The sequence below is a fragment of the Balaenoptera ricei genome, chromosome 1 (assembly GCF_028023285.1).
Source record: "Balaenoptera ricei isolate mBalRic1 chromosome 1, mBalRic1.hap2, whole genome shotgun sequence".
Lineage (NCBI taxonomy): Eukaryota > Metazoa > Chordata > Mammalia > Artiodactyla > Balaenopteridae > Balaenoptera > Balaenoptera ricei.
The window spans coordinates 30,335,063-30,359,001 of NC_082639.1; the positions used below are offsets into that span (position 1 = coordinate 30,335,063).

Below are 23,939 nucleotides of genomic sequence, written 5' to 3' on the forward strand. Positions count from 1 at the left end.
GGCGGGGCGCGGGGCGGAGCAGGAAGGGGCGATGGCCGCTCCGCCCCCTGCCGCTCGGGCCGGCTCTCGCCCCCCCCGCCCGGCTTCCGCGTCATGGTCCCGAGCGCCACCTCCTCCCCCACCCGCCCCATATAAAAGCGCCGCCGGCCTGGCCTCCGGGACTCGGCCCCATGGAGATGCCGCCGGCCGCGGCAGGCGCACTGAAAGGTGAGGCGCGCGCGACGGGGAGGGGGCGCGGGTGCGGGCTTAGGGGGCGGGCGGAGGAGCGGATGGGAAGGGCTTTGGCCGGGACTGACCTGAGCGGGAGGGACGTGGGGCCGGTCAGCTCCGGCCTCCCCTACCCCCAGGATCCTCCCAACTTAGTCCAAGTCGGAGGATCCTGGGGGTAGGGAGACCGAGGTCCGGAGGGGGAATAGAGCGCTCGCGAGGCTCTGGGCCGGGACACCCTCAGCGTCACCGAGCCCGGAGGCCAACCAGAGTTTCCCAGCAACTTTTCTCTCTGGTGGGTCGCCCCGGAAACTTCCCCTCCCCCGGTCCGGGAGTCCGGCCACGGGCCCCTCGCCTCCTGGCCTGGGCTCCGAGCACAGGGCAGGCGGGCGAGAGGAGGCGATGGCTTCAACGGGGAAGCCCCCCCTCCCTCCCCCCCAGCGCAGTTCCAACCCAGTGGGTTTCCATCTGAGAGCCCCGCCCCGCAGCTGTCGGGGCGCGGCGAGGTCCTCGGAGGCCTCCCAAGACCTCTGGGTCCCCTGGGTTGACGGGGGGCTGGGGGGTGGGGTGGGAGGAGTCGTCAGACTGCCTAAGTTAAAATCCTTGCGCCATCAGCTAACAGCTGGATGACCTAGAGCAAGTTCTTAACGTCTGTGGCTCAGTTTCCTCCTTTGTATTAAGGGAATGATGCTCCCTAGCTGAGAGGGCTTTTGAGAGGATAACAGAGGTAACGCGGAAGATGGCTTTACATTTTGCATACTGCCACCAATCCGCGTGTTCTCATCCTGTTGGATGGGGCGGGGTCAGGAGAGGGGTGAGAGAGAGAGAGCCATTCCCCATCCCTAACCCTCGTGGTTGTCATACAGGAGCTGTGACAAGTGCCTTCCACCAGTCCGAGCTGTGAGTGGCCGGTGGAGAGAGAGGCCCACCCAGGAAGCCACCCCACCATGAGTCTGTGGGAGCTTGAAGATGGCCACAGCTGCCAAGGGACCCCCAGGCCGGCCCAGGAGTCCACGGCTGAGGAGGCAAGGACTGCAGAGCTGCAGATGAAGGTTGACTTCTTCCGGAAGCTGGGCTACTCATCTGCTGAGATCCACAGTGTCCTGCAGAAGCTGGGGGTCCAGGCAGACACCAACACTGTGCTGGGCGAGCTGGTGAAACATGGGTCAGCGGCCGAGCGGGAGCGCCAGGCATCGCCGGACCCCTGCCCTCAGCTGCCTCTGGTCCCCCGGGGTGGGGGCAACCCCAAGGCCCCCATCCTGGAGCCCTCTCCCCCCGAGGAGGACAAGGAGGGCAGTGACCTGAGGCCCGTGGTCATCGATGGGAGCAACGTGGCTATGAGGTACGTATCACTTCTGTGGCCAAGACTGTGGCTGGGAATAGTGGCCGTGTGTCTCTGCACCTGTGGTAGAGAGGATTTCAGGAAGGAGTTTGACCGCTTCTCCAGACTGGTCTAGAGGAAGCCCTTTATGGATGCCCTACTGTGTGCCAGGAGGCTCCCTTAATCCTCATGGCTTCTTGGAAGTGGGTTTTAGGGATGTTTGAGGGAGCTCAGAGTGTTGCTCAGGGTCACACGACTGGTAAGTGCCGGAGCAAAGATTCGAACTCAGGTCCTTCTGTCTCCAGAGCTACCTTATGCTCTTCAGGAGGGATCAGACTGTGGGCTCCAGCTTACTACATAGGAGCCTTCTTTCCTCCTCCATGAGATGGGACTAACCCACCCCTCAGGTGGTGGTTGTGAGGAGTGAATGCACAGAACCTGGAGAGAAGTAAGGGCTCATTAATCAGTAGTAGTTGTTGTTATTGTTACTATTATTCAGAGTCTGGGACTGCTGAGGCCTTGTCCCAGACCTGGGCTCCCATGGAAGCGGGCCCCGCTACTGAGGTCTTTGTAGCTGTGACCAAGAGTAACCTCGAGGATCTGGCTCTACGTCAGGGGTGTGGGTGGGTAGCTTGATGCTTTCGCTCCAGGGGAGCAGTGACTTGGGTCACTTCTGCTGGAGCCCCCTGTGCTGGACTGGGCTCTGAGGGCTCCCCGGGGGGCAGAGCCAGGACTCAGCCCCTGTAACCATCCCACCTCTCCCCTAGGCAGGCTCAGCCTGGGGGTGGGGGCGGGGGGCGGTGGGAGGGCTGCCGCCGACCCCAGGGAGCCCAGACTTCCCTTCCATCCAGGCCCTGCCCTCTGGCCCTGCTTTCTCCCAGTCCTTTCAAGGCAGGCTGGTGAGTCAGGGTTGGGTGGATGGTTCACAAGGAAAAGTTCCTGTGGGTGTGGAGGGGGAGATCCCAGACACAGGTGTGGAGTGGGAAGGGCTCCTTCCCTGGCTTCCCTGAGGTCTCTCAGGTGGGCTGCCTAAGGCCTCTCTATGCCTTTGCCCCTCTGCCCCTGGCCCACCTGGCCCAGCTCAGCTGTCTGGCTGGTCCTGGCCCAGCTCAGCAGGTGCGCAGGTGGCCCTCTTCCAGCCACTTTTGGGTCAGTCTTTCCATCTCTGAAACGGACTGAGCCTAGGTGGAAATTGAGGAAAGCTGGCATCCACAGGCCAGCGGCTGCTGGTCACAACATGTGCTTTGAGAGTTAGGGGAGCCCTCTCAGGCTCCAGCAGTGTTTGGCTGGGATCAGTCAGCGACTCCCTCCTCTAGGGGCGTGGGCCGGAGCGCTGAGCCCCGGGGGCAGCCATGTGCTGTGTGTGTTTGTGTCCCGGCAGAAGGAGGAGGGGCCTGGGCGGGAGGAGGGGCAGGTGGTGCAGTGGGTGGCCAGAGGCCGAGCCGCAGGGGTTTTCTGAGCTGGGGCAGTAGCAGGAGGGGAATTCCAGCCTCAAACTTCCTGTCTCAGCTGCTGCAGGGTTCCTGCCCTTCTGCCCCCTCCCGCCCAGGGCAGGCGGGCCAGCCCCTGCCATATGCAAATCGTGGGGAAATTCACCTCTGTTTCCTTCTAAGGGAATTTTTCTCCACTAGCTGGGCCCAGCCCAGGCAGATCTTTTCACCTGGGTAGCCTGCCTTTTGGCCCTGCCCTCTGCCCTAGGGCGGGAGCCGCTGAGCTGGAGTCTCCTACAGAATCGCACATCTTAACCAGTGTCTCGTTAGACAGGCTGAGAGGCCCTGACCTTCTGGGCCGACAGGACGGTGGTGTGGGATGGGAGGATGTCTGGTTTTCCTGTGCCAGCACAGCTTCCTCCACAGCAGCGGAGGGGGACTAAAGTTAGCTGTAGAGAGACACTCCTGGCTTGGGAGGGCAGGATCTGGGCTTGACTCGAGAGACTGGAACATGTGTTCTACTTCTCCCAAGACTAAGGCTCTGACTACCTGCTTAAGGGATATTCTGGGGGCTAGGGCGGCTGAGAGCAGACTTGTCCCCAGCCAGGGTTTCTGATGCCCAGAAGCAGTACATTGTCCTGGAAGCCCCGGTGTCCCATGAGGTCCCAGGGCTTGCAGGTGCTGGCCTGGGATGGGGCATATGCAGGTACACACGTGTGTATAGAAGGAGGCAGGTAAATGCATGTGCAAACTGCGTACCTGAGACAGGGATCCAAGGCAGAGATGATCCCATCCCCACATTTCTGGGGAGACAGAAGGCCTAGGGCAGGGGGAAGCACTGGGCATTGCGAAGGCAGACCTGGGACCTGACCCATCCTGCCAGGTCAGGGAAGGCTTCTCAGAGGCAGTGACACCTCACCTGGTCCTGACAGAGGAGAGAAGTTTGCCAGATGCATGGTTTTCCCTGTTCCCAGCCTGCCCCACCCTCTGAACAGTTTGTTCAAACTCAAGTTTGGGAGCTTTTTTTTCTTTCCTAAATAAACCTCAGCTCTTCTGTTAGGGGCAGGAAGGCAATCCAGTACCCCCAGATGTGGGTTCAAGTTCTGCCTCTTACACAGTAGCCAGGGAACCTTCGATGAGTCTCAGAGCCTTGTAAGGATGAAGCAAGGAGGTGTGAGATGTACCTGGCCTCCAGCAGGTGCTTGGTACCCGCCCATCCCCGCTCCGGGCCTGCTGTCAGGGTTGGCACTTGTCTTTGTACTGTCTTAGCATCAGTACCCGTGGTGGCTATGAGCACAGCCTCTGGGTCTGCGTTTCGGTTGGACCTCTGCTACTGTGTGATGCTGGCAACTGGTTGCCCTCTGTGGACCAGTTTCCACACCTGAATAAAAGGGCAAGTGGGACTTCCCTGGTGGTCCAGTGGTTAAGACTGCGCACTTCCAATGCAGGGAGCTCGGGTTCAATCCCTGGTCGGTGAACTAAGATCCCACATGACATGCAGCACAGCAAAAAAAAAACTGGGGGTGGGGGGGCCAGGGCCCTTTAATGATAGTACCCTCCTCAGAGACTTGCTGGTGATTCAGTATTGAGCATGGAGATCAGGGCCTGCCTCACAGCTCTCAGTAAATGTTAACTTTTATTATAAGCAGGCCAGCGGATGGCAGGGAGGCCCCACCCGGTGGGGATGAGCCCTGCCTTCGGGCTGGACTTTGCCTCACCTACAGTTTACGGAGACCTTCAGCCCTGGGAGCCCCCCACCTCACTCCCAGACAGCCTCTGTGCCCGCCAGCTGCCCTACCTCCCTTTCTACTTCTCTTGGGGCTCCAGCTATTACCGCCCCCAAGCCAGCCACAGGATGTGGTCGGCCATGGAGTTGCCTCTTTTGCGTAACGCTTATTCTGTTTTATGTGCCAAATATGAGAGTCTGAGTTCTACGCTGAGGGGCAGGGACTGTCGGGGTGAGAGCCCCAGCTGACCCCTTCCAGCCCCCTAGCCTGGTCCTGGAGCCCTGCCATGATACCCAGTATCACCTGGGAGCCCCCTTCCATTCCCTGGAAGCCAGCTGGAACCTCCACTTTGTTGGACTGTCTTTGGCCTCAAGAAAACAGGAACGTTGTCCCACTGACATGGGCCCTTCTTAAGGAGGCTGCAGACCACCCGGCCCATTTTTCAGACAGAGAAGCTGAGCCAGAGCAACCTCAGGGCTTGCTTCTTGACCCAGCCACATTTGGATGGGGTGAGGTCTGGTCCACGGCAGGGGGATGTCCCATTTCCCAGCTCTCCTGCTGGCAGAGTCCCCAGAGTCTTCCAGACCATCTTTTTGCCTCGGGTCATGCCTTCTCCAAAAGGGCAAGAAGAGAACAGGGAGTCCAGGCGTTTTGGGGAATTGGCAGTCGGAGGAAAAGCAGTTCCTTTCACTTTCAGAACGAAAGACCTCACAGCTGCCTCCTGCCCTGTGTCCCTCGCCGTCCTCAGTCCCAGCCCCTGCGGTTTGAGCAGGATTGAACTGTAATCCAACTTTAATCTGGAGCAATCTGGTTTCTCCTTCCCAGCACCCACCCTCAGCCCTGCTGAGCCGGCGAGGGAGGGGTGGTGACTCAGTCAGCCTGTGTACATCTGTGTCTCCATGGTCCCAGTGCCTTTCCCCCACCCCCAGGTGTGTTGTAAGCGGCCTGACCCTTCCCCATGTGGGGAGTGGGTGCTGCCAGATTCCTGGGCGTCTCCTCACTGTCAGGAGACGGAACCTCAGGGAAAGCCCCGGGTCTGGCCATCCCGGGTAGTGTGGGAACCAGCAGGGAATACAGGCCCTAGGCCCCCGGCCAGAAGGCGGGGGGCTGAGCCCAGCGGCTCCACCGGCCCGGGCAGGGGCTGGAGTGCCACCCATCTCCCTCCTGTGCGGGCCTGGAAGCAGCAGGCCGACCCCATCCTCCTCTCCTCCCCAGCCATGGGAACAAGGAGGTCTTCTCTTGCCGGGGTATCCTCCTGGCAGTGAACTGGTTTCTGGAGCGGGGCCACACAGACATCACAGTGTTTGTACCATCTTGGAGGAAAGAGCAGCCTCGGCCCGATGTGCCCATCACAGGTGAGTGGCACCTCTGAAGGGACATGGTCTCCCTGCCCCAGGAGCCCCGATCCTCCTCAGTAGAGAGCCTTTGGGTGTGAGCAACAGCTTCTAGGCCCCAAGCAGGGACCAGCATTCTTTTCCTGGCTTTTGCTGTCCTCAGCATCCCTGCTCTGAACAGCGGTCCTTAGAGATCACCTTGGGCAACCTCTGCCTCCGGGTCCTGGGCACCTCCCTCACCTAATGGTGGCATGCTCTTACCATGTCCCCAACGGCACAGGGGCAGCGTGGTGTGGCGGCTAAGCCCCTGGGCTCTAGAATCCTGGCTCAGTCCCTTCTGGCTCTGAGCCACTTGCCCCTGATCTGAGACGCGGGATGGGGTGAGGATTTGATAAACTCACGGGGTTGGTTGTGAGGATCACATGGGTTAATACACGTAAGTGCTCAGAAGAACACCTGGTACATACATAGCAAGTGCCAGCTGCTACCGTTGCTCTTACATGAGCCCCCAATCTTTGGGAGGAGAACCTGAGTTTATTTCCCTGGAAGTCTTGAGATCTGGGGGCAGGCTGGCTGGGGCCGCCGGCTCCAAGAAAAGCAGCCCCTTCTGTGTGGGTCCTTCTGTCCTGGTTGAGACACTCCTCTGGCCCCAGCTCAAGCCGCGGCTCATTCCTAGATCCCTCGAGAACAGGCTGGGCGCGACCACGCCTAGTGTCCAGGAGGGGGAAGGAGGCAGCCCAGCTCTACTGAGGAGCCTTCCCTGAGCAGGACCTGCTAGACTGTTCCCTGGGGTTCTTGGTCTTTGGGCAGCAAACTAGGCGCCAGGCCCAGCGAGGGGCTGGGCCGCAGCAGTGGCCTCTGCAGAGCCTCTTCCTGTTCCCGCGACCCTGGGGGAACCTTGAGAGCCCTGTGTCTGGCAACCGGGGGGTCAGGGAGCCCTGCGAGCTGGGCCCTGACCTGCGCCCCTGCTGCCTCCCAGACCAGCATATCCTGCGGGACCTGGAGAAGAAGAAGATCCTGGTGTTCACGCCGTCGAGGCGCGTGGGCGGCAAGCGCGTGGTCTGCTATGACGACCGCTTCATCGTGAAGCTGGCCTTCGAGTCCGACGGCATCGTGGTCTCTAATGACACTTACCGGGACCTCCAGGGCGAGCGGCAGGAGTGGAAGCGCTTCATCGAGGAGCGGCTGCTCATGTACTCCTTCGTCAACGACAAGTACGTTCCGGCCACCGCAGGGAGGTGCCTGTGGGAAGGATGGAGCTGGGGCAGCTCTGCTGCGGGGCGGTGGCCTTGGGCCCAGGCAGCAGGCCTCATGTGGGAAGGGTCAGGCTGGGACCAGACTGGGGCTTTCTAATTTGGGGGATGGAGAAGGAGCAGGAGCATGTGGGACAGGATGTGGTCAGTGCTTCCAAGAGAGCACCTCCACTTCCCAGCACCGAAGCTCTGACCAGAGGCCAGTGGATGCAGCTTTAGATTCAGATGTTCGGCCTCAGCGAGCTCCCAGTAGGAGAGTCGCCCTAAAGGCGCCCATGGCTGCGGCCTTCTGGACTGGGACCTCCTCCACTCCCTTGGGACAGTACCCCCTAGAGCCCAGGGATGTCGTGCTGGGCAGACACCAGTTTTAGGAGCTGCCTTCCTCTCCGTGCTAGCGAGGCTTACTGTCCTGCCCTCTCCTCGGCCCTGGGAATTCCCCCTTCATGTCTCACACCTCCTCCGCAGGTTCATGCCCCCTGATGACCCCTTGGGCCGTCACGGGCCGAGCCTGGACAACTTCCTGCGTAAGAAGCCACTCATGGCCGAGCACAGGAAGCAACCGTGTCCCTATGGTAAGACCCCCCCAGCTCCACCCTCCAGGGCCCTCCTCACGCCATCCCCTTCCTCTCTTGCCTAAGTCGGCCTGCGCCCCATGTTCTTTCTCTCGGGGACCCCCAACCCCATGTTTCCTGTGCTACCCCCTTCCGTCTCCCACCCCCTGGTTCTAGAGCCCCCCGACTGAGAGCCCTCCTTAATTCTCTCCCAGGGAGGAAATGCACCTATGGGATAAAGTGCCGATTCTTCCACCCCGAGCGGCCAAGCCGGCCCCAGCGCTCCGTGGCTGACGAGCTCCGTGCCAACGCCCTCCTCTCGCCCCCCAGGCCGCCAAGCAAGGAGAAAAGTGGCCGGCGGCCTTCACCTTCCTCTCAGCCCGGCTCTCTGCCAACAGAGCATGAGCAGTGCAGCCCGGATGGGAAGAAGCTGGGGGCCCAGTCATCCCCGGGAACCCACGGGGAAGGCCTGACACAGACCTTCACCCCGGCAGGCAGGAGCCTCCCACCTAGTGGGGGCAGTGGCAGCAGCTTTGGGCCCTCAGACTGGTTCCCGCAGACCCTGGACTCTCTCCCGTATACCTCCCAGGATTGCCTGGACTCGGGCATTGGCTCCCTGGAGAGCCAGATGTCAGAACTCTGGGGGATTCGAGGAGGCGGCCCTGCTGAGCCGGGCCCACCTCGGGGCCCTTACGCCGGCTACCGCCCCTATGGGGCCGAGCTCCCCGCCACTCCGGCCTTCTCTGCCTTCAGCCGGACCATGGGTGCTGGCCACTTCAGCGTCCCTGCTGACTACGCACCCCCGCCGGCTGCCTTTCCACCTCGAGAGTACTGGTCTGAGCCATACCAGCTGCCCCCACCCACCCCAGTCCTGCAGGAGCCCCGGGTGACGGGCCCAGGGGCTGACAGGGGCCCCTGGGGCGGGGCAGGCAGCCTGGCCAAGGAGCGAGCCAGCGTGTACACCAAGCTGTGTGGCGTCTTCCCCCCGCACCTGGTGGAGGCCGTGATGGGGCGCTTCCCGCAGCTCCTGGACCCCCAGCAGCTAGCCGCCGAGATCCTCTCCTACAAGTCCCAGCACCTCAGTGAGTAAGCTGGCCAGCCGCCCGGGCAGCACCTCCGGCCTCCGAGGGCTGCCAGGCTGGGCTTTGGGGCTTCGAGCAGGCCAGCCCCGGCCCCAGCCTAGAGGCTGGACAGAGGGAGGATTCAAGTAGGGAAGAGAACCCACAAACCAAAGATACTGTAGGATTGGTTCTGGCACCCCTAGGCGTCTGCCCAAGGGGTCAGGAGCGATCACCCTGTTGATGCACATTGTATCTGTAGTTTAAGGAGACGCTGCCAGTAACGGCTGTCAGTCCGTGGCTGAGGCCCAAACCCTCCTTCTCTCAGAGGGCGGGGAGCAGAGGCCTGGGCTGGGGGCCCTCTGCACGGCCCCCCACCTCCGCCCCATCCCTGGGATGCCGGCCTTGGCCGGCTCGTTGGGCACCGTGTGCCCGCCCTCCGTGGGCCCTCCTCTAAGCCAATGAGGCCTCGTCCGTGCTCTGGCGGGCACGGGGCTTCATGTTAGTAAGCAAGATGCTTCTTAATAACCCACTTCCGTCCCACTCTGTGCTCCTATCCCATTGCCCCTGCAGGGTTAAGGGCACTCTGCCCCACCCTCTCCTCCTACCCCCTTCCTCTGTATTCAGAGCCATCTCGCCCTTCCCCAAGGGGGGACGCGTGTATGTGTGTGTACAGGTGTAAATGTTAAATATTTTAACTGGAAAGCCCTTGCCTCTCTTCACACATCAATAAAGTACAATGTGAGCCCCTCTAAGAGGTGATGGTCTTTGTTGCTTCCGGGTGGGGCCAGCTCCTGGTGATGGAAAGTCAGCAGGTGGGCACCCCGGATCTGCCTCCACACCAGCTCCCTGACCCTTCTCTGGAAGGAGGGTTTTCTGAGTTCTACCGAGAGTGCTCTGTCCCTTGGGGTAGAGGCGTCCTTCCTGAGGCCTTGGGTCAGGCCTTGAGAGGGGGCGGCCGTGGACACACGGGCAGAGTGTCAGGAAGCAGAAGCATGAAGCTTGGAGTCCTGAGGCTGCAGCGTGGGGAAGGGGTGCTGTTGCGGGAGAGTAGGGGGATGGATCAGGCCGGCCCCTCCGTCTGCCCCGTGACCAGAGCTGAGCGTTCCAGGAGAGCCTGTAGAGTGGGCCTAAGGGCTCAGCTCTGTCCCGTCCTCCCAGATCTTGCCCTGCTTCAGGCCCGGAGTGGAGTCGGGGGCACTGGGGTGGAATCAGCCTGGAGAGGCCCTGCCAGGGTAACCTCCAAGCAGGAGGTTAGGGGTCCCTGGCCCCAAACACAAGAACAGGTTCTGCCACCACGAATGTCACCTGGGGCAAGTGACTACCCCTCTGGGTCTCAGTTTCCGCATCTATGAAGTGGGGATGATGATGGCACCTACCTTACAGGGCTGTACCTTACGGGAGGATGTGAGATCATCCATGTTGTGTTCACCTCCACCCACCATCTCAACCTTCCTATCTGCCCCTGGAAGGAAAAGGCCAGGCAGGAATACACAATTTTTTTTTTTTAATAAATTTATTTATTTATTTTTGGCTGTGTTGGGTCTTCGTTGCTGTGCCCAGGCTTTCTCTAGCTGTGGCGAGCGGGGGCTACTCTTCGTTGCCGTGCGCGGGCTTCTCATTGTGGTGGCTTCTCTTGTTGCGGAGCAGGGGCTCTAGGCACCCGGGCTTCTGTAGCTGTGGCACGCGGGCTCAGTAGTTGTGGCTCGTGGGCTCTAGAGCACAGGCTCAGTAGCTGTGGCGCACGGGCTTAGTTGCTCCGCGGCATGTGGGATCTTCTCGGACCAGGGCTCAAACCGGTGTCCCCTGCATTGGCAGGCGGATTCTTAACCACTGCGCCACCAGGGAAGTCCTACACGATTTTTTTTTTCAGATAAAAATGAGGTTTAAATGTTAAATATTTTAAGTGAAAAGCTGGACAGTCAGATGATCCCCAGACACCATCAGCAATGGAAAAAATAGTTTTAAGAATTATATCTTTGAACATTTCACCCCATTTGTACTTTTTATTTGTGAAGCTTTTATTGTATCTATTTTTTTCTAGAAACTGCCTTCCCACAGGACGGCTGTGCAGCATGTTGTAGGAAAGGCCGCCCCGGTGATCTCCCTGCACATTAGGGTCCCCCCGCCCCCCGCCAGTTGCTCTTGGCCCAGAACGCTGTGTAGAAGCCTGCACTTCAGGCGGGAATGCACGCGCACGATGTGACAGGGACCTGCCGCGAACGTTACTTCCAAGCCCCCATGTCGCGCTCTTCCAGGCGCTGTGTGCCTGCCGCGTCCAGCCGCCTCGGGACACTTTACCTGCACCAGGAAATGTCGCTGCCTCATTTATAAAATAGTTTTTCCAGTCGAGAACTGTATTCCAGATTAAAGGCTATTTATGGGCCTTTGTGTTTATAGACAGGAAGCTAAAATACCGGACTGTCCAGTTCATTATCAGCCGCTGATGCAGCTGAGTGACTTGCCCGAGGTCCCACGGAGGACAGACTCAGGCAGGGCCTCTGCTTCGGGTCCCCTGGCCCCACAAACCTGAGGAAGGGAGGGACCCAGACACTAGTTCGCAGCGACTCTCGGGCCCCTGAGTGGGGTGGAGGTGGAGGGGGTGCCCTCAGCCCTGCCCCTCACGGCCACGTGGAGTTCCATCTGCATGGGGACCCTCCAGCAGGCGGGCTGGCCTGACCACCCCACCGCCCTGCTCACGGCAGGTGTGCCAGCAGTCCCACCCATGTGGCCCCTCTCTGCACACCCCGGGGCGGGGAGGGTCGTGAAGGCCGTGAGGCCCCAAGGGAGGCCCGGAAGGGAAGGAGAAGTAGGGTGCCTTCACCCCTCTGCCCATCCCACCAGCCTGCTCTCCATGAACGTGAAGGCTCACACTTGGTTCCGGACCAGAGCTGAACTCTTGGTCATTCACTGCTTCTGCTTTGTGGGGAGGGGAGGAAGAGGCAGATTCCACAGGCAGGTGGGCAGTGGAGAGGCGGCAGTGGGCAGCAGGTCCGGGCTTGCTGTGGTACCGCCTGGCCTTGCCGGCTCGCCGGCAGGCACGGACAAGGGCAGCAGAGCCCACACGGCAGGTGCGAGCTGGGGCCGGGCTCGTGGAGGACTGAGTCAGTTCGGTGCCCTGTCATCTTTGCTCTTCCCAGCAGCTTCGGCCTGGCTGGGCTGGCCGTCCAGGGCTCGGAGCCTCCCCTCCAGGCCTCTTTCTCAATCTGGCTTCCGGGCAGAACTGCTCAGAGGCTGCCAGGCCCAATGCCCAGCGTGTTTCTTTCCCATGACTTGGGTTTTAATCCTCACCACCTCCTGCCCCACCCGCTGAAGCATCTTTATTCACGAGGCCTCAGCGTCCCCACCTGTGACAGGGACATGATGGTCCCTGCTTCTCCCTAGATTTGACAAGAGGACACCTCAGTGTGGCTGGTGGCAGCACAGGAGGAAGCAGCCCTGGGTTCGGGTCCCCCTCACTGGCTGTGTGGCCCTCACGGGGCCTGGGCTTCCTGGCCTACCTCACAACACGGTTGGAAAGTGTGAGAGAAAGACAAGTATCACGTGATATTGCTTATCTGTGGAATCTAAAAAAATGGTACAAATGAACTTATTTACAAAACAGAAATAGAGTCACAGCTGTAGAAAACAAACTTATGGTTACCAAGGGGGAAGGGGTGTTGGGGGGGGATGAACTGGGAGATCGGGATGGACATGTACTCACTACTGTATATAAAACAGATAACTAATAAGAACCTGCTGTACAGCACAGGGAACTCTACTCAGTACTCTGTAATGACCTATAGGGGAAAAGAATCTAAAAAAGAGCGGATATATGTACACGTATAACTGAGTCACTTAGCTGTACACCTGAAACTAACACAACATTGTAAATCAACGATACTCCGATAAAAATTTTTTAAAATAATAAAAGAAAATAGAAATACTTGGGGAAAAAAAAAGTGTGAAGGAGAGAGTGGCAGGGCCAGAACGTGACCCTGAGACAGGATCTCAAGCCACTGAGGTGCCGGAGGGGATCAAGCTCCAGTCACTGCCCTGCCGGCTCTTTCCTCCTTTTGTTTTCCTGGTTCCAGGGGCTAAGAAGCCAATGGGGAAACGGGAGCGTATGCAAATCCCTGCATTGGGAAATGACCCTGGGGCGCTCACAGAGGATGGCCTCCTGCCAGCCCTTCCCCCAACCCCCCTAGGCCCCTACACCCCACCCTGGGGCTCTCACCAGCAGGGGCCTGACCCTGGGTCTTCTTGCAAGTTCTGTCCTGCACTCAGGTTAACCACACTGGGGCGCAGGATGACTACGGAAACCTTGGCCTCCCTGGCAGAGAACTGGATGCAATTCCCTGCCTGGAGGTCCCCGCCCCCTCTGTCCCCATCGCACCACGCCAGCCTGACGAAACACTACAGTCCCTAAAGATCTGAGGGCCTAACCTAGGAGCAGGAGAGCTTTGGGGCTCCAGGAGAGCAGCTCCTGGGCAACCTCCACCCCAGTGCTGCTAACACCCCAAACAGCACTGGTCTCCTGCAGGGTGGTATGGGGGAGTGGCTGGGAGAGGCCACCAGTCACCATCCAGCTGCCACTTCCTCCCTCTTCCCACGCTCTGTGCCCTCCCTCCTCCCCCCAGGTCCCCTGGAAAAGCCAGACTGTGTCTCCACTACACAGAAGGGCAAGCCCCCTGCCCTGAAGGAGGTGCTGGGCAGGTCTCTATGAGAAACAGACTGAGCGAGCCACAGAGAAACTGGGATTCAAGGGGACACAAATCTAGAGTTGGGGGAGGGGTAGTGCCATCAGCCCAAGCCCTGGGCCCAGCTGGTCTCCAGGGGTTCCTGCCCCTAAAGAAGGCAGTTCCGGGATCCTAGCACTTTTGCCCCAGGGATCCTCAAACCTCTGGCTCATTTTTTTCCCCTAGACCGTATAGCAGGGTGGGTAGAGGGTGGTGAGTAAGAGCCTGTTCTGGGGGCCTCCTAGTTCATGGAAAGGGTGTGGGAGATTTGGCTGAAAGGGACAGGAAGTAGGGCCCTACAATTAAGGAAAATGAAGCATTCCCAGGCCATGGTATGTAAATCCTTCCGGCTAGTTCCTGGAGGGGGAGGAGGCCCCAGGCTGTCATTCTGGGGTGTGGCCTCAAAGCCCGACTCAAGGCCGCTGCTGGTGATCTTAAACTGCTCACCCATTTAAGAAATGGCTGCAAAACTAGGTGGGAGAAATGGAGTGGGCAACCCACTCACCGCACAAGGTTAGGCTTGTTGCTAGGAGGCAGGTCACTGGGAAGGGTCCAAAGGCTCTGATTCTGGCTGCTCTCCAGAGAAGAGCCTCACTAAAGGCCAGGGGCGCTGTGGTGCTCTGCCTGCCACCTGCTGGCACCTCCTGGTAAGGACTGCCTGGGGAGCAGGGGGCCTGCTTAGCCCACAGGGCTGCCAGCCCAGGCCTGAGCACAGGGCCTAGAAACTGGGATGCTTGGCAGGATCCGAAAACACAAATCTAAAGAGAAAAATATGGAAAGTAAGTGCTAAGGCAAAAACAGGGAATTCTCAGTGGTCTTTGCAGCTCCACCTGGAAAGCAACACCAGAGGTCACAGTCCGCCCTACAAAGTTTAGAGTTCCAGAAAATTCCAACTGTTCTGGGTAACAAATTACCCAAGAAAAATTCTCAGGAACTGGAAGAATAGGGAGGAAAGGAAAAGGAGAAAGAAATACTTGTATTCTTTTTTTTTTTTTTTGGCTGCACTGGGTCCTCACTGCTGAGCGCGGGCTTTCTCTAGTTGCGGCAAGCGGCGGCTCCTCTTCTTTGCGGTGAGCAGGCTTCTCACTGCGGTGGCCTCTCCTGCTATGGAACACGGGCTCTAGGTCGCGCAGGCTTCAGTAGTTGCGGCTCACGGGCTTAGTTGTTCCGCGGCATGTGGGATCTTCCCAGACCAGGGATTGAACCTGTGTCTCCTGCATTGGCAGGCAGATTCTTAACCACTGCGCCACCAGGGAAGTCCCTGTATTCCTATTTTTAAAGTGATATGGAAGATAAAGTCACAGTGAGTTCTACGTATTTCAACCCTTTGGCTCAGCCATCCCACCGCTAAGCACTGTGTTTGCAAAAGGATGTGTGTAATGCACCACAACACTGTCTGAAACAGCAAAAGATGGGAAATAACATTAACACTATCAGTAGAGGACTGGGTTAGATAGATTTTGGTAACAAATGTAATGGAGTATTAGGTAGCCAACAGAAACGAGGCCGCTGCATTTACAGAACATTTTCTAAGCTATATTACTAGCTGAAAACAGTATGCTCCCATTTCGGTAATAGACACACATAGGTGTGCATGTTGCTCACGTATGTGCAAGGTTCTTCTGGAAGGATACACAGGAAACTGTCTCCGGGAAGGACAACTGGGAGCAGAGGGGCAGGTGGACTGACTTTTCATTGACCGCACTTCAGTATCATTTGAATATATGCCACTTGCATGTACTACTTATTCAAATTAGATATTTTAAAGCACCCTTGGGTAGAGAAATAAGTTATGGGGGTGGGGATGGGGATCTGAGGAGGGCTGTATTGGCCAGGGGTCTCTAATGTTTATTCTTTTTTTTTTTTTGGCACCACGCGGATTATGGCATCTTCGTTCCCCAACCAGGGATCAATCCCTGGCCCACAGCAATGCAAGCGCGGAGTCCCAACCACGAGACCGCCAGGGAGTTCCCAGCTAATGTTTATTCTTGTACACGAACAGTGAAAAGTTGGTGCACACCTACCCCCAACATGTGTATGTTGTTAAACCACGATAACTGCCATTCTGGAAGATTAAAATGGTTGACTGCTTGTGGTTCAACCTAATATTTATTTACAAATTATCTTACATGTACTAATGAATGAATATTTCTGCATATTATATAACACAAAATGAGGAACTAAGTAAGGCTGAGCCAGAAAGTAAATATAAACCAAAGGCCTGCCGTGTTCTTCCCAGCCCCCAACCCCTCCCCTTGGAGACCAGCACCCTTTGAAGCGGGGATGAGAATCAACTCCGCCACAGCCCATCTCAGCGAGGAAAACTGTTACTCCACAGAGGCGGTTTTTCAAAGGGAAAATTGCTTCAAATCATGAAGCTTACCACTCATAAAATTCAGGCCTGATAACGTTAATTTGGATTAACACAGGAATGGGAACCTCAGCCCCTTCTTCTTCGTATCTCTGCACCTTCCAGGCACATCGCCCTCGCAGGGACTCAGTACGACCCCAGCCTGGGAGAAGTAAATGTGTGCAGAGGGCCATCCTGCTCCCTCTCCACGCCGCACCCAAACCCAGTGTAGCGTCCCCAGCCGGGCTTCCGATGTGAGTTCTTAAGTGTAATGATGCCTCAGTAATTTGGAGAAAGGCTAAGGGGCAGAGGAGTCAGAATAAAAGCAAAAACTAAGTCACACAGTGTTTCAAAACAACATACTTACTGCTCTCAAGCTTAGGCCATTTAATACTTGTTTCAGTTCCCTTACTGAGCACACAGGTCAAGAAGTCAAGAATACTCTCTTTAGAATACATACTTACAGGGTACTTACATTACCCCAGCACCCAAAGGCTCAATCTTGGAGTCGGAAATAATGCTAACGCCTGCTTCCTCCTCTTTTCACAGCAAGGGATTTTCTTCTAAGCAAAGAGAATAAACTCCATTATAGGGTAAACGTTTAACCTAATTATGGATCAATTTCCTACAGCACTCCGAAGGCCCCCAAGATGGGGACGGCAGCTTCAACAAGCCATGCTCTCAACCCTCATTAGCCCTGTCCAAATTCACAACACTTCCCTCGGTCCCTCCCCTAGGCCCCAAATAGCTTCTCACCTCCTGCTTTGTGGGTTGTTCCTGTTCTCCGTGTTCAACTTTTAGGGTCTGATGGTGTTTAGAGCACTTTGAGCTATTTCCTCATCTCCTGGAAAAGGGTACTTGAGATTCCCTAGGAAGCTCTATACAGGCACCATCCTCCCAGGATAAGACATGAAGTGCCTGGATTTTTTTTTTAGTATCTTGTAACTACCAAAATGAGCAAAGGACAACCTATTCCCATCTTAGAGATGAGAAGGTTAAAGACTGGAAGCCAAGCACTATTCCAAACCCAACCAAGTTGGTGAAGGCAGTACCTTCTCAGTGGTCCTGGCAGCCGTTCCAGGGCAGGGGTCACTGGTGGCGGTGGCTAAGATGGGAGGACACAGGCCACCCAGCAGACCACCTCCACCAAGTGTCACAGATGGGAACTGCGAGGGCAACTGCCACTTAAATACACGTGTTCCTCCGCTAGGACGGTTGTTCCTCTAATCAATAACTTGATCAAGGTCATAACCTTATCCTCTTTTAAACTCAAGCAAACTTAAGCTTAGCTGATAGCCAAAGTTGCAAATATCACAAGTATGGTAGGCAGGGATCTCCCGGCACTTTTTCCTAAACCAGCCCAACGTAGGGAACCTAAGTGATCTCTCAAGACTCTTGTATCTCCAGTATGTCTGGCCAACTTACAGGAAAGTTGTGAGGTCTCCTAATCAATGATTAAACTTTATAGAGAAAATATGTATAAAGCAAGCCATGTCTCTAACCGTGATTATACATACATAGAGGTATTCATATACATAGATATGCTTTTAATAATATATCTTTTTAAGAGTAGTCCTACTCTATCTCTAGCAAAAGTCAAACTGTGAGAGTCAGAAATATCTTCAGGTTTGCTGTATGCTGTCCTCAGAGTTAAGGAAACCACCAGGATCCCATCCTTCCCTCCCGGGAAAGGAGACTGACAAAAAAGGATACAGAAAGCTTCTGGTTTCCATTGTTTTTAGTTTTGTTTTGTTTTTAAGGAACAATCTATATAAGAAACTACTTCCTTTAAAAAATCCCTGAAGTTCTGCTACCAAAGACATAGGCAAAGACATCTAAATAGCCACAGAGTCAAAAAAAAAAAAAAAAAAAAAGTTTATTTGAGAACAAGAGGAAGCTTTTGCACATCTGACAAGGTAGACGTGTTTGGATAACAGACGCCATCCGTATTTCAGCTCTACCAATATTGCCACAAATGGAACATATTTTTTCTAACAAAGATACGGACATAGTAAAGGACTATGACTAAATAGAGTCAAAGGAAAGGTGAGGCCCCACAGCTTATCCCTTAGACTGATTCATGACACAGGATTTAAATCGAACAATCCAGTCTCCTAATGCAGTGGTTCTCAACTTGGTTTCTTATCAGAATGCCAGGGAATCTTCGAAAGAATATCCCCAATATGAGGCTGTACCCGAGTCAGAGTCTTGGGGAGTGGGACCCAGGCACTGGTATTTTTGTAAGCATCCCAGGTGATTCCAATGTGCAGCCAAGGTGGATGGCCGCTGCTCCAGAGGCAGGTAACAACCGTCAACGGGTTCCTCAGCCCATCCACCCTGAAAGGAAGGGGCATTTGCTGGGCATCGCAGCCTCTCGGTGATCCTGTCATTCACTTTGCTCAAGGACTCCAGGCGTTATCAGCTTTGGGTACAATTTAGAGCCTTTCCATTTGCCTTAGTGATTTTTAGAGCAATATTTAATCAGGCAAATACCATCAAAGAGAGAAAAGATGGAAAAAGAAACTTCCGTAAGGCATGTTACGAATAAGTAAGTGAAAAAACAATCTCAAGTTTAAAAGTGAAGGATGAGAAGTCAAAGCCTGTGAAATTTTATTTATACAAAAGAATAAAAATACCTATTTTAAAAGGACTGATTTAAACTTATGTTTTTCAGCTTTTCCTGTTCCTTGAACATGAAACTGCTTCCAACTCAAAAAGATTTAAGATAGGTAATTATTAAACAAACACTCTTTACCTTCCCTCTGCAAAAAAACAGAAAGCCAAGTCCCCATTTTATTTATGGTAAACCAAATTATTTTCAGTTAAGAATATTGGCAACTGCACGAAACAGATTATCAGATATGTCAGCAGGAAGGTATGAGCTGTACAATGGCATTACAAAAAGTCCCAAAAGAAAATAAGATGGTAAAAACAATCATAGAAAAATGATAAAACACAAACAAAATAAGAAAACGCCAGATATTTACAGCCTCCCTCTGAAATGTGACTTGTTCTACGTTCAGCATAAAACAAACCTAGAGAACATTTCTCGATGCGCATCACAGATGAAGCTGGTGCCGGCCAGTTTGCCGGGGGAGACATTGGTTCCAAGAAGGGAGAAATGCACAGTTAGCAACTTGCTGGGATTAAAACAATGTCTTGGGTCTTCCTGCAATTGTTACTGAAAATGACACAAAGTAAATGCTCCGATACGGTCATACAGAAATGACTTGTTTGTCACCACATTTCAGAACAAACTACTCAGAGTCACAGGCACCGGGTCTGGGAAAGCAGAGATGGATGGCCACGCAGCCAGGTGAGGGGTGTTTATCTTTGTGAGGTCGGAGGAGGGAAGCAGGGCTCTATAGCCTGGACGCTTCTGCACTAATGAGTCTTCTAATAATCCTGAAGAGAGAAAAACAAAAGTCCCAACTTATTCTCAGCAGAACATTGATAAATTCTCACCAACAACCCTGCTAGGCTATTGCTCTGTAGCCAAAGGTTCTATTTCAAATATGACAGACAATATTTCACATCGAAAATGGCTTGTCTTCTGAGTCCACAAAGGGACAGAAACATCAATTCTGCCTTATTAGACCTGAGAACTCACCAGTTAGAGGCATGGGGGTGGTGAGGAGGGGTAGTATTAACAGTTCATTATTTGATCAAAGGGAATTTTTCTTCAGTAAAAAATGTGTGAGCCTTTCTCTCTCCAAAATATAAAGAAAGTACACAAACCTAAAAGTCAAAGTGCATCCAGATGGATACCCCAGACTTTAAAACAAGAACTGTGACCCCAGATTAGGAACACTCAAGCTCTGAAGACAAATACGTTTTTCTAACCATCTACAAAAATCACCAGCCTCTCTCAAATGGTCTGGCTGATACTTACAGCTCGTGGTTTTTTGTTTAACTTCAGATCAATCCTGTGATAGGAAAGATAAAAGATATTTGCATTTTAATTTACAGAAAACGGGTCCAAGAATCAGCTACTGCATAGGGCACAAGCTATAACAAAGACTATTTGGTTAAGTAAAATCCACATTTTTCATTAGACTATGTCATATTTAGTTGTTTACCCAGATATTATTAAGCAAGTATTTATTAAAAACATGAGCAGATACTCTTGCCACAAGGTAAACTTAGATGACTCAAAAAGAAATACACTATAGCAGTTATAAAAGTCGTACAATTTTTTAAGATTATTCCAAAATTACACGTTAAAGAGCTTGGATTAAGAGGGCATGCTCTACGTTAATGTGTTAGCTCTGCAACTATGTTGCTGATAATCACTGAGACACCGAGTGATTAAGAACAGGAAAGAGACTAGGAGTTTGTATTCCTGGACATGAAACACAAAAGAAATTCAACAAATTTCAATTTTTAAATCTTTCCAGAGCAAAATATCAAGATCTTAAACTATCAATCTCCTTATGAAGCAAAGCCAGGATATCAATTTAAATATGAATCAAAGTAAAGGTTATCTATTTTTAAAGAAATTAAAATGCATAAAAGTGAAGTTTACTTAATTTTGCTTAAGTTATTAAATAAAATGTTACCTCCATCACGTTTTTCTGTTTTTAAAAAAAACTTCCCAGCCTAACCTAATATACATACCTACAATTAAACAGATAAACTATGGGTTAGAAAGGTCTCAAAAAGGCATATTTGTCTCTACACACTAAACAACACAGCACAAATACTAATTCAAATCAAACTTACTCAAAGTCATAATCAAACATGCCAGACGGGCTGAGGGGCAGCATTTGAAAGGAAGAAAGCAATAGAAATTAATATCCTAATTGAATAAATTAGTTGATTAGCCACCCTAGCAAGATTTGTAGAAACAAAATCACTTTTAAGAATCTTAAGCCACAAAGTTTCAAACATCAAAGCACCAAAGATTCTGTGGTTGGGAGATTCCCTTCCCTCAATGGATTTCATATCAGAAGAACAGACTATAAAAAGAAAAGTTATTTCATTAGAAAACTAGATACCTGCAGGCCTTCTATTAACTGCCAGATTCAGAGTTAGAACTTTTAAAATATTTAATTATAATGAAAAATAAACACGGCATTTAGAAGAAATAGAGAACAAAGGGTTTAGTCACATAATGAAAAGTGGTTTGAAGACAGTACCAACAACTCAGCATAATATACTTTCACTAAAATGAAAGATAAAAATATCATACATTTTTGAAAATAAAAAACACTTTGCAATTTCTAACTCGGGTTTTATATTTAAGCATGTCCAAACATGGTACTCCTTTTCTCTGCATTCATGCTAGAAGCCAAGGGTTGAATCAGAGTCTAATTCCAAAAACCACAGAGGCATATTACTCTGCCCCTGAACTGGTGAGGGCAGTTAACGGTTTATGTCAGGGCTACAATTATGGAACGCCGAAGTCTGCAGTGCACCTATTGAAACAAAGGGAAGTTGACATCCACAAGCACCCAAGCCGTAAGGGTCCAGATGGGAGCAGCCTAGAGGAGAAGGCCGTTTTGGGCCATCACCGCTAACAGACCATGGGCTGGGCAGACCTCCAAAGCAAACGTTAACCAGGGGCACGACACCAGCTCCTTAGCTGGCTCCAGAGCCTTTCAGACTGTAGACAGAAGGTAAAACAATATGCAAAACGGCTGTATTTCCTCCTAACCAATGTTTGCAAGAGTGAAGCTGGAAGAAAGCTTAACTTCAATAACCTTTATGCAACAGTTTCACTTAGGACATTTGGGAAAAGTATACAGTAAGTGTACAAACCAGGAACTGTCAGAAATTTAACTTTCAGCCTAACTTAACTTTGTTCAGAAATTAAAGAAGTAGACTGTACCTACTTCATGAAAACGTCACAAACTACCTAGAATTCTAGAGCTTGATACAGTATCAAAAACCTGTAAGAGCAGCTATAGGTTATACTGATTTCAACTTTTTTCTTTAAAGACACTGGGACTTATCATTCAGATATCACGTAAAATATAAGACTTTAGAATCTTGTGATCATTTATGAATGCTAAAAATTATTTGATAGATTTTTATATTCCTAAAGAGGACAAATTCAAAGTTCTTCCTTTTTTGCTAGGGTACTTATTTATATTTATTTCCACTTTGCTTTACTCATCACTAAACAGTGTCTTACACATGGTGGGTATTCACAGACTTTTGTTGAAATAATTTACTGTTGACTTTTATCTGGCAATATGGGGTGTGGTACATTGAAGGAGAAATGACACTGTACTGGGAGCAAAGTTACAAACATGTGTAGACAAAGTGCTCCCCCGCCCCTGTCCCCCAATCTGTCAGACCCACTAAGACATTAGTCAGGGGTGAGGGGTTTGGGCCAAACACAATTCCTGACTAAAGATGGCAGGAATCTGAGAAGGTGTGCTAAACCTATTTTCTCCAGAAAGGAGGCAAATCAGCTCCACTATCCTCCCTCGGGGCAGGTGAGTCCCTAAGGCCAACAGAGAAACCCAGCAGGATACTGAACCTGGGGAACGACAAAAGGATCCTGCTTTCCAAACAGAAAGCCCCATTGTGAAGGCAATAACTAATATCAAATATCTTTTTAAATCCTAGTATTTTTCTGGAAGGAGTTAGTTCCTAGGGCCAGGAGAGGAAAGGGTAGGAAATGCTGTTACTATGGAAATCTACCAGCAATCTGCAAGAAGAAAGTTAAGTTCAATGCCTAATTCCCTTTTATCAGCTGATCGTATCATTAAGGAAAATAAGGTATTGCCTGAAATAAACAATAGCTATCAATAGAGTCTAGTGTACCAGGGATGGAGAAAGTGTCCCAGAAACTTTCAAGGAATTTACCCCTCCTCTAGATACTCTGAAATAGGAAAATAATTATCCCATTTAAAATGACACTGGTGTAAACTTAATGAAAGCAACACAGAGCATGACCTTTTTATTTTGACAATTTAAAAAAATATTTTTAAGAGTATGGATCTCTGCTGTTTATGATAAACTAGCGTCAGTCCTGTCACAGTGATTAAATAAGCTGTAGCCTTACCAAAAAAAAAAAGAAAAGAGAGAGAGAGATGCAATTTTTGCTCTCTCTTACTGCACTTATGAGATTGGCGTGGTGATTTCTGGTTTGCAGAAAAATGTTAAGCTGCAGTCCTTAGTCACTATCTGGAGGATATACTATTTCTGGGTCTAAAAACCACCACCACCATTGACAAGAAAAACTCTTAAAAGAATTAAAGAATCAGTTGATGCCAAGGAGGCTTAAACCCGTTAGTTAATTCTGTATTATCCCTGTATGCCACATCTGGCAAAGGTAACAATTGTAATATCCTGGGTGCCTGAGGGAATGTTCTATGGGACAACCCAGCCCAGAAGCAAACTGATTGGCACAGGGAAGCCCACCCATTCCTTGCACACCCCCTTTCATCTCCTCAGCATGCAGCTCCTAAGAGGAGCAGGACAAACGCCAACCTGGTGGATATCTGGTTTTCATACCTCCCAGAAGAAGGTTTGAGGCCATTCCTTCCTCTAGAAACTACTGCATTACCCTCTCTGAGTTCAGCTGTATAATTTCCAATTATCTGAGCTCACGGGCCCCGGCATTATCATATAAACCCCAAGCAGAGTGAATGCTAAAATCCTCTCTGGGTGGCACCTGACCTCTCTGTCCACTGATGTGATTCCTATCTCATTAGGCACTGCAAAAAAAACACAGTGAACAAACATTATCTAGGAGGGTGCTCTCGTATCTTATAGCCCTTATATTGTTCCTCTGATACCGAAATCAGCATTTTACAAAGATATATAAAAATAGAGAAATCATAAGCAATCAAAAAACTTGTATTTAAAAAGCATAAAGCCACTATCAGATCAGTTCTGTCCATCCTCCAGGGAATAAGAATAGGCAGGGGTCAGGATTAGGAGCAAAAGACTTATCCCACTTTTCAGCTTCCCAACACATGCTAGTGGCATCTTCCAAACACTAGTACACAGATTCCATTTCTATTTCCCTTTTTCT

General features: G+C 52.2%; 2 protein-coding genes across 6 annotated transcripts in view; one reads left to right on the forward strand and one right to left on the reverse strand.

Moving 5' to 3' along the window:
• Positions 1–123: 123 nt before the first annotated feature.
• ZC3H12A (zinc finger CCCH-type containing 12A) lies at positions 124–9,636 on the forward strand. Its single transcript, XM_059919223.1, has 6 exons — positions 124–207; positions 1,074–1,549; positions 5,901–6,040; positions 6,999–7,233; positions 7,738–7,844; positions 8,039–9,636. Exons 2-6 carry the CDS (start codon positions 1,155–1,157, stop codon positions 8,911–8,913), a joined length of 1,752 nt encoding a protein of 583 aa, XP_059775206.1. The 5' UTR covers positions 124–207; positions 1,074–1,154; the 3' UTR covers positions 8,914–9,636.
• Positions 9,637–14,534: 4,898 nt separating this feature from the next.
• Positions 14,535–23,939, reverse strand: part of MEAF6 (MYST/Esa1 associated factor 6) — a 29,030-nt gene continuing 19,625 nt past the window's right edge. Inside the window, exons 6-8 of one of the 5 annotated variants that reach the window (XM_059919232.1) lie at positions 20,672–20,701; positions 19,842–19,875; positions 17,807–19,354 (exon numbers count right to left, since the gene is read on the reverse strand). In XM_059919232.1, coding sequence (XP_059775215.1) covers positions 19,346–19,354; positions 19,842–19,875; positions 20,672–20,701 — 73 coding nt within the window. In that variant the 3' untranslated portion in view covers positions 17,807–19,345. Of the gene's footprint in view, positions 14,869–17,806; positions 19,355–19,841; positions 19,876–20,508; positions 20,567–20,671; positions 20,702–23,939 lie in introns of those variants that run through there. The other 4 variants (XR_009502607.1, XM_059919237.1, XM_059919257.1 and 1 more) reach the window with 4 other exon arrangements.